This window comes from Gekko japonicus, unplaced genomic scaffold, assembly GCF_001447785.1.
Source record: "Gekko japonicus isolate JY-2015 unplaced genomic scaffold, Gekko_japonicus_V1.1 scaffold808, whole genome shotgun sequence".
Taxonomy (NCBI): domain Eukaryota; kingdom Metazoa; phylum Chordata; class Lepidosauria; order Squamata; family Gekkonidae; genus Gekko; species Gekko japonicus.
The window spans coordinates 622752-633208 of NW_015173697.1; the positions used below are offsets into that span (position 1 = coordinate 622752).

The 10457-nt window shown below is 46.4% G+C and overlaps 1 protein-coding gene across 1 annotated transcript in view; it reads right to left on the reverse strand.

Moving 5' to 3' along the window:
• ITGBL1 (integrin subunit beta like 1) overlaps positions 1-9226 on the reverse strand; it is a 255396-nt gene extending 246170 nt beyond the window's left edge. The window contains exons 1-2 of the mRNA XM_015423197.1: positions 9006-9226; positions 4935-5146 (exon numbers count right to left, since the gene is read on the reverse strand). Coding sequence (XP_015278683.1) covers positions 4935-5146; positions 9006-9106 — 313 coding nt within the window. The 5' untranslated portion in view covers positions 9107-9226. The remainder of the gene's footprint in view (positions 1-4934; positions 5147-9005) is intronic.
• Between the last annotated feature and the right edge of the window lie 1231 nt (positions 9227-10457).

The window sequence follows — 10457 nt, forward strand, 5'->3', positions numbered from 1 at the left end:
ATATTCCTTTCCCCCCACAGTATTAAAAAATTGTAAATTCCCCTCTCTCCTGCTGTGTTTTTTGTTCGCGTTATTAATTATTAAAACAACAGTCCTGCAATGTCCATGGTAAGAAGTATCAACATTTTTCTTATATTCACATTGTAGGGCTTTTCATGTTATTATTGGACATTATTCTTAACTACATTGTTGCTAAAATAAGCGGCTGTTGTTTTTTCCCCCTGTGAAATCTGCCAAGCCCGTTTCTGGAACACATTTGTTACTAATGGCATTCTCTGTAACACTCACATTGACCTAATTGTGGGGCCTGGCCTGAAAAACTGACACGTTACATGGAACTGAGAAAATGTGGAAATGAGAAGAAGCCACACCGGTGTTGGTCCCAGTATTTTAACAGAGGAAGAGATGGTGTTTTCCTCTACCTCCGTGCTATTCAGTCAGTTAAATGTCTTAATTCTGATAATCTGAGCAATTAGAACAAATCCAAAACTATTGCCATCGCTATAGTCATACTTGAAAAGAGTTTCTATTCACATTAAATCAAATTCCCAGAGGCAGGAGTCCATCTAAAGGGTAAATGCCATATGCTAGAATCTCATGTTAGCATTACAGCTTTTTCTCTAATGCACAGGGGAAGTGCTTAAAGAACAGTACATGATCCCTGCTAGCAAGCTGTCTTTAACTAGGGCATGTAGGGCATGATCTGTGGGGAAATGACAGCAGGTGGGTCTTGGTACTCTTCTGTAGCTAAGTTAACCAGTGCGCATCTCCCATAGTCTGCACAATAGACCCAAAGGAACACCAAATGGCAATATTGAAACAGTGCACGAAACAGTTACGCTTGGAACCTGTAACTGAGTTCCATGTCTGCTATCGAGTCTCTGCCACGGAGTGTACTCCTAAACCCTTCCATTTGTGTAAGATCAATTGTTTTCAATGAATGCTTCCACAAACTCAAATTTTATCAGAAAAGGAAGCGTGCTCTGTGACAGAGACTGTTTAGCACACAAGCCACTAATTCATAGGATCCAAACCTTAATCCTTTTCTTCACCCGATGCTCCTTCCCACCATTCACCATGGAATATAGCATTGTAATAATTTTTAAATGATTTTAAACTTACTTCCAGTTCCATTAGGAGCAAGTGGACTGGCTGCTACTTCTAGAAATTAAACTGGCTTGCTCCTAATGGAACTGGAAGTAAGTTTAAAATCATTTTAAAAATATTACAATGTTATATTCCATTCAACTGCATGTCTCTTTCCAATCTCAATAATCATGTTTGTTTCAGGATATTTTGAAAAAGAATTTCAGCTGCAATAATTGCAAGACAGTAAAAAAGAAGTTAAACTGCATTCAAAAGAAGTTAAGCTGTATCAAGAGGTGTAAACCTTCCAACCTTAGAGGATTACTCCTGAGGAAGACTAATGAAACGAGTATAAAACCGGGTGCTCATGAAGAGGATATCATGATGTTGGACTTTTCCTTGAATATGTCAGAATTTCCTAAGCAAAATTGTCATGTTTGAATAGATATACATATTGATGTTCACATGAATTATTAAATGTTATTTTTATCACAGAACTTCCAGGCGGTGCCTGGGGTTCTTCCAGAATTACGATTCATCTACGAGTTACAGACATCAGTTCTCCTAAAGAAAATGACAGCCTTAGAGGATGGACTATAAGCAGGGCTTTTTTTGTAGAAAAAGCCCAGCAGGAACTCATTAGCATAATAGGCCACACCCAACAGCAGGAACTCATTCGCATATTGGGCCACACCCCTGACCGCACAGCTCATTAGCACATTAGGCCGCACCCCCATGTTACCAGAAGTGTGGTTATCCAGCCACACCCACCTTTTGCTTCTTATTCTGTTTACCTTGTTTGGTGTCAAAACCCAGGGCTTTTTTGTAGCAGGAACTCCTTTGCATTGTGAGGCCACACACCCCTAATGTAGCCAGTCCTAATGAGTTCCTGCTGTTGGGTGTGACCTATTATGCTAATGAGTTCCTGCTGGGCGTGGCCAACTTGGGAGCCAGCCGGAACTCTGTTCCTGTGCGTTCCAGCCCAAAAATAGCCCTGACTATAAGGCATCACATCCCCTCCCCAAACTTCACCCTCCCCAGGCTCCACCACCAAATATCCAGGAATTTCCCAGGACGGTGTTGGCAAACCTACATTCACCAATCCCAAGACTGGTGAATCCAGGGTTGCTGGCCTGGTCCCCCTGGCCACTGGCAGGAGATACGGGGTATGAGGGGTGTAGGGATGCCAGACCCAGGTTGGGAAACTCCTGGAGACCTGGAGCTGGAGACTGGAGAGGACAGGGGCCTCAGTGGGGTACCATGCCATAGAGTCCACCATATTCTCCAGGGGAACTGATCTCTGTAGTCTGGAGATGAGCTGTGATTCCAAGGGATCCCCAGGACCTGCAGAGACACATGTCTTCATGGAAGGCCATGTGCAGAGACTGAGAGGGCAAATGGAGTGAGAGGAGGGGTCAGAGGGAAGCTCCCAGGTTAAGACAAAGAAAGACATCCCATTCGAGGAGATAACACCTGTACGCACTTAGGGTGATGTAGTGGCATTAATGTCCAGGCATGCTGAGTTGCTTCTCCAACAGACTCCACCCCCAAAATCTCCAGGTATTTCCCAACCCAGAGCTGGCAACCCTATCTGGTAATGTCAGCAAGCTACAGCCCTGTCACAGGGACCAGGTCAAAATCTGACAGCCTTTGAAGATGCTCCAAACCTGGGAATAGCCCCGGAGCCCTGCTGCATATATCCCAGCCTACAACACTATTGCATTTCAAGATCCCTACAGCCACAAGCCACAGGCAGCATAGAATCAAAACATAAAGTTCCCAGAACCTCTGGAGTGTATTGTTTTTGGCAAGCGCACACCACCCGCCTAATCATATTTGCAACCGAGAGCTAGAGATGGGAGTCTAGCATCACTTCCACCTATTTATCTATTTATTGAGAACAGGGCTTTTTTTGTAGAAAAAGCTCAGCAGGCACTCATTAGCATATTAGGCTACACCCCCATGCCTTCCCTTGGCTTGCCCGGGTGCCCCACGGCTTCAGGGAGCCCAGGCAAGCCGGCCCTTGGGCAGGCCAGGGAAGGCACGGGGAGGCATTTAAATGCCTCCCCGATCCTTCCAGCCCCCCCTGGCCCACCCACCTTGGAGTCACTGGGGGGGGGTCGCTCTCCATGCCTTCCTTCTGTAACCACGCACACAGAGGTTTTGGCTGTAGTGGGCATGGCCAACTCTGAAGCTAGCCGGAACTCCATTCCGGTGCGTTCCTGCCCAAAAGTAGCCCTGATTGAGAACATTTGTATGGCGCTGTGCAACACGAAAGCAAAACCAAGCATTCCATAAAGGCAAACCATAACAGCAAAAAAAAAAAAAAAAAAACCAAAGCAATCCAAATCAATCAATAGTAATGATGATGGTGATGATAGAACATGCCAATAAAAAACATAATTAAAAGCAAGTCAGGGTATGAAAACACGTAAAACACCAGGGCGTAAAACAGTCCTCAGGCTTGGAGCAGACCATAGAACAGCCCTAAGCACTGAACCGTTTATTTAGAAATCTGGGTAAAAATAAATGTTTGGGCCTGGTGCCTAAAGGAAAGTAAGGTGTAGGTGCCAGAGAAACCGCGGGGGGGGGGGGGGGAGGCATTCCAAAGGTGAGTTGTCACTGCTGAGAAACCCTGTCTCTGGTCACCCCGTGCCAGCAGGGGCACAAAGAAGAGGGCTTGGGAGAAGGATCGCAATTGGCAGGGTTTGAGCTAGGGCTGCCAGTTCCAAGCTGGGAAATTCCTGGTGATTGGGGGGGGGGTGGAGTCCGGGGAGGCGCGGTTTGGGGAGGGGAGGGACTTTGGTGGGGTATAATGCCAAAGAGTCCACCTTTCAAGGCAGCCATTTCCCCTGGGGGACCTGATCTGTGTCGCCTGGAGACCTGGTATCATCCTAGGAGATCTATAGCCTCTACTGGAGGTTGGCAACCCTAGGCTGAAGTGGCCATTCAAGTTTATACTTAGGACCTAGTTACAGACTTGAAAATAGACAGGCCTTTACAATGGTGCTGCACCCTTCTAAATCCACTGAATTCAAGTGGGTCATACCGCTTAGAACTGCATTGAGCATTGACGTCAGTGGACTCAGAAGGGTGTAACTCCACTTAGGGTTGCAGTTTTTCGTGCAGCCTTGCTGGTTTTCCAGTCCCCATTTCAGTCATCTGGGTCTAGGGATGCCAAGTCTTACCCCTTTGCCAGGCTCCTGGCATGGTCCTGGAGTCCTGGCTTGGTCCCCACCCCCAAAGACCCCTGCCAGAAGTGATGTCATCATACTGGGCACATTGTACAGGGGACACTCTAGCATTTGGCTAAAAATTCTATGGTCACCATAAACTTTATAGCCAAATGCTAGAGTGTCCCCCACGTGATGTGCCCGACGCAATTACGTTACCTCTGGGTGATGTCATCACTCCGGGCATGGTGGGCGTGGTGGAGCTCTTTGAGGGTAGGCTCCCCCAACCGGCCAACTGGCCAGTGGCGGATTGGGGCCCCAAAATTACGGGAAACCCCACCCCCATCAGGGGTTGGCAACCCTATTTGGCTCCTAGTGCCCTTAACTCCTCCAGTGGCTCAGCTCAGAATCCACAATTGTTTTTGAACTGGCACTTTAATGGCAATCTTGCCAAGTGGCTCAGTCTTCTTGCCCAGGGCCTTCAAGCAGTTCAGTGCTGCTGCCATCACCCAGCACTGCTAGAAGTTCCACAAAACTCTAGCCAAGCAGAAACTGCAGTGGGAAAGGTACCCGTCACACTCTCACTTTATCCTTGTGTTTGCCCAGCATTTGCCAGTGCCACCCACCCATCTCTGCACTAGATCTATGGATCTATGGCTGGTGAGTCTAGCTTACCTGCACAAGTCTCTCCATCGTAAGTTTCACATACCCACTCGTGGCACTCACACAGCGGCCCATAGTATTTTCCCGGCTCCGTCACTTGACAGATGCAAACCCCACAGTCGCAATGGCCTCTGCCGCTGCAGAGTTTTCCACCTGGGAATCGACACCTGCGCTCTGACTCAGCCTGGGACAGTCGGCAAGAGGAGGTGCTTCCCAAACCACTCCTGCGGGAAATGAAAAAGATAAGTAATTACAAAAAAAAAAAATCAGGGGCACAAAACAAAAGACAGAGGATCTGCTGCTGCTCCTGGGCTTCCTAATGGTTCCATGGAACTAATTGAACCACCAAATCTGAGCAACTGAGATCGAGGGCATCTGCTTATTGGGAGCTGACATGGCATTTGTCCCAATCTGAATGGCTCAGGCTAGCCTGATCTTGTCAGATCTCAGATGCTAAGCTGGGTTGGTCCTGGTTAATACTTGCATGGGAGACCACGGAGGAAGTCCAGGATCACTACACATAAACTGACAATGATGAATCATCTCTGAACATCTCTTCCTGTGAAAACCCTACAGTGGTCGCCGTCAGTCAACTTCAACTTGATGGCACTTTTTACCACCATGGCAGTCAGTTTAAGAGAATGAGGTGATCAGGGAAGTTGCCAGCTCATATCTCATCTCAGCAATGAACTAGAGAGAGAGAGAAGATGGTGGGTAGATGGCCTTAGGAAAGTCTCTCAGCCGCCGCCCTCCCCATCTGCAATATGGGAATAATAATACTTGCCTACCTTTCTGTGTTGTTGTAAGGATTACTGTGATAATATATGTGAAATGCTTTGAACACTGAAATGTGCTATATAAGAGTTATCAGAAATGTTGTTTGTTTATATGCTCTTCTTTGGCTAAGCATCCCCTACCACCCAAGTGGCTAATAAAAATGTGAAGAAGGCAGCCCATTGGTAGAGGACAACCTGTGAATGACGGCCGAAAAGTCCATACTGTAGTGCTATATGTATGCTCTTTTTTTGGAACAAAACACAGCATGTTTTGAGCAATGCCTGTCTTCAGGAATGACTTGTTTTTCCACTATGAAAAGGGCCCACTTTGCTTGAGAAAATGCTTAATTTCCTCTTTTCTAGGGATTAAACTACTAGATTAGAACCTGGGTTGACCCAAGTTCCAGTTCAGCTGTGGTCTCATTAGATAGCATCCAAGCCAGATCACAACACCAAATTCTTCCATGCAATTTCCAGATGCATCCATGTCTAGAAAACCTAGTGTGACTAAGATTGTACACACAGGAAGTCAGCTGCAATCTCTGTGATCAGTCACAATAACAGTAAGTGGCTTCTGGCTTCCTGTGAGTACAACACAGGGTCACACTAACCTTCCTCTATACATTTGTTTAGTAGATAGCTTGGAAGAATTTGGCAGTGCGGCTGGCCCCTAGAAGAAGAAGAAATTGGATTTATACCCCGCCCTTCACTACCCAAGGGAGTCTCAGAGCGGCTTATAAACTCCTTTCCCTTCCCCTCCCCACAACAGACACCCTGTGAGGTAGGTGGGGCTGAGAGAGCTCTGACAGAACCTGCACTTTTTCAAGAACAGCTCTTATCAGAACTGTGGCTTGCCCAAGGTCATCCAGCCAGGTGCAAGTGGAGGAGTGGGGAATCAAACCCGGTTCTCCCAGATTAGAGTCCGCGCACTTAACCACTACTCCAAACTGGCTCTAGACATGCCACTGCCTCTCAGTCACACGTGATACACTCGAATGACCCTCTCTCTTCTGGCCTCACCTGCGAATTAGAAACACAATTCTTCTTCCTCATGTGGACACTGTGGAGGTTTTTAAAAAGAGTGATAAACATAGTGACTTGCACTAAGCCATCGGCTTGGGGCACTGGACCATCTAAATAAAGAAATGAACTTTAAATCTTTCAAAAATGAACTTACAGTACCTCACAAAGCCCTTTTTAAAAAGAAATAAGTAGCCCATCTGTATTTTGGGCAAGGTTCTGGAAGGGCTGATCCAGCCTTGCTTTGTTATTTCAAAGCTGCCTCTTCACAATCTACTAGGACATCCTAGGATTATTATTTTTTTTGTATTTTTTTGTATTTTTCGTGTGTGTGTGTATATGTGCGTGTGCACGCACTCAGAAGTCTTGGCGACCTCTGATAACTGTGTGGGCACCCGGAAGTCATGGCGACCTCTGGTGACTGTGTATGCACCTGGAAGCCATGGCAACCTCTAGTGACTGACCCCTACTGGAGGCCTGGAGGATATTCAGAGAGGTGGCTGAGTAAAGCCTGCCCCTGCCTCCTGACTGCTGGCATTTCAAGGAGGTCTCCCTTCCAAGTACTTGTCAGACCCTGCTTAGTTTCCAAGATCTGACGAGATCGGGCTTGCCTGGGCTATCCCAGTCAGGGTGGAAATGTATGTCTTTTGATAGTTATACCCTGCTTTTCTCCCCAATGGGGACCCAAAGCAGCTTACAACACAGTTCTCCCCTCCTCCATTTATCCCCACACTAGCGATCCACTGAGGCATGCTGGTCTGAGAGAGAGAGTGGATTGGCCAATGTCACCTAGCGAGCATTCACATTTATTGATTTATTTATTCGATTTATACCCCGCCCTCCTTGCGTAGCAGGCTCAGGGTGGCTTACAATAGGTTAAAATAGTTAAAACACAGATGCATTGAAACAATGCAATAACATAGCATGCAACAAATGATATAATTACATATAAAAAGATAAAATGCTGATGGCAGTAGCATCCCATAGGGTCGAATTACACTGGCTGTTGTTATTCAAGTTAACACAGAGGGCCTTAACAGTTCAGATGTTAACTGCTCAGATGTTATCAATATGGTCAGTGGCGGCTCCTAATCAAAGGCCCAGTGAAAGAGCTCCATTTTACAGGCCCCGCGGAACTATTAAGTGTAGCGATTCGAACCTGTACAACTTCGCATCTCAGCTCATGCAGACTTGCCTCCTTGCATTAAAAATAAATGGTACAGGTATATTGACTTCATTTATATCGCCGCCGCTCTCCACAAGGGGAACTAAGCCAGTTTATATCTTTCTCCTCTCCTCCATTTTATCCTCACAACAACCCTGCATGGTAGGCTAGACTGAGACTGGCCTGAGGTCAGGCAGCAAGCTTTCGAGGCAGAGTAGGGATTCGAACCTGCATCTCTCAGATCCTAGCCCAACACTCCAACCACCACAGCATACCAGCTTAGTTACAGTTTTAAACAAGGATTCATTCCTTCTCCCCTTTCCTCCCCATCTGCCCAATTAAAATGTCTGACATTATTGTACTTACGAACAGACCCAACAGGTGGCAGAAAGCAGATCTATGCCTGGTCAGTATGTTAGAACATCAAAATCAGATGTTGAATATTTCTTTTAAAAGCGTGGAGTGAAATATATTCTTCTTTGAGGAAATGCATGCAGCAGACTTCAAAAAAAATGTTGGCAAGGTACAAATGCCAAGTTATGGGATTCTCAGCATTTTTTACACTCGTCGCTATACATTTTTTAAAATTTGGATTCATAGCCACAGCAGGATGTGTGCACATTTCTGTCTCCCTTTCCCCAGTTTTCTTCACTGCCTTTAGAGTAGGGACAAAATAGGTCCAGGGTGCTAAATTTAAACTTCTGCAAAGCTGCCTGTGTTGGAATGGCAAACAAGATAAAATGGTTCTTCAGTAAATGTACTCCTTTAAATAAGAGAATGGGGGGGGGGATAAAGTCAATGGTTTCCCAGCAAGATCCAGCTTGCCTTCATCAGGGTTGTGCTCAAAATTCACAGCACTCTTTTACCTGGACCCCTCAGATCTGGGACAGTTTACATACCCTGCCCATCTGTGGTTCACAGCCACAAATGCAAATTGCATCGGCAGCTTTCCTCCTGCACAGGAATGTAATTTCGCTTCTTCCCTTCATTTCCCAGAGACAAGCAGCAGGTGGGGATGGGGGTGGGGAGGAAACACCTCTTAATCTAAACACCTCTTTCCTTCCTCGCTGCAGCTTGTTGCCAGTTCCTAAAAGCGAATAGCGGAAACAAAACAACGCTTACCGCAGGGACAAGGAGAAACTTGGCGGGACTGCAGGCAGCAGAATGATCAGGGAAGGCACCAACAGAAGCAGACCCAAGCTGAGAAGCCCCTGTACATACATGCTTAGATCTCAGGTCAAGCAGCCGGTAAATGAAGAGTTCTCCCGGAGAGTCCAAACTTCAGACAGACCCAGTAGGTTTGCAGAGTTCCAAGCTGGCCAAAACCGGCTCTTTCCCCTGTGCTCCACCAAGTGCCTTTGATTAGCTGCCTAGAAGCTGGATTTGGGCAGCATCCTGGAAGGAAAGGCCAGTGCCAAAACCCCAAAGTTTACAGTCTAGGCAGGGAAGTAATTAGAAACAGTTGTATGGCCAGATGGTTTATTTTGACATAATAAAGTATCCTGTTCACAGTTCTGAGCAGACCCGTCTCATTCTCGAAAACCCAGGCACCATAAATATTTGAAGAAAAGTACACTCAAGTGAACCTTGATTAATGGAGGGTTTTGAGATAATCGTGGTCAAAGTGGCTGAGAAGCGATGTATATTTGTCAGGCTTGGCAGGAAAACACCAGCCAGGCTTTCCAACTGTATCCGAGAGTCATGCTCAGAGTTCAGGTGAATGCTTCGCATTCTTCGGACTAGTGAGAATGGAATAGGTCTGGTTTTTCACTCCCTCTGTTTGGAAACGCTTTTGGCATCGGGGGCTGTCAAGCAGATGGCAACCCCAGGATGATAATATCACACATCCACCCAATATGAGGAAATTAGGAAGGGACATTAAGAGAGAGAAACACGTTAAACAGTGGAACCCCCAAGTTTGTGGTGGTGGTGGGGTACAGTTGGTCCTGTTTCCTTGTCTGACATCCATGCTGGCAGAGATGTCTCCTGCTACATTCACACTTTACATTTTTTATGTGTACACTGAAAACATCTTAGTTGTGCGCGAGGCTGCCAAGACCGATCATGGACCCTGGACAAAGATTCCCTCTGGGTCCAACCTCACATTCAGAGGAAGAGACACAAGATGTGTTATTAGAACTGGCACACTGTGACTATCCTCCGGTGTCTTTTTGCCTGGCTCCCTGGGCCTCTGGAATTTTGTAATCCTCATCCTACCCTCTTGGCAGCCGCTAGGTAACATGAGGGGAAAGTGTAAGATCTGGAGTGACTGTTCCAAGGGTTGCTGACCTTTCCTTTTATAAGACATACTTCTGAGTAGTAAAAAAAAACAACAACACCCAGAGCTACTTCTCCCTCCCCAACTTATTACCAAGGATGGTTCCATCCTAGAACATGAAGAGCACCAGAAATGAAGTTGTCAGCTAAGCTGCACAGAGAAAAGGCTTGTGAAAGAAACATTTTTAAAAGGAAAGAAAAAAGCATAGAGCAGAACTTTCCTGAGTCTTCTAGAGGATTCACAAGCTACTCTGCTGCAGCGAGAGATCTACTGGCAGAACTGCCAACCTCCAGGTG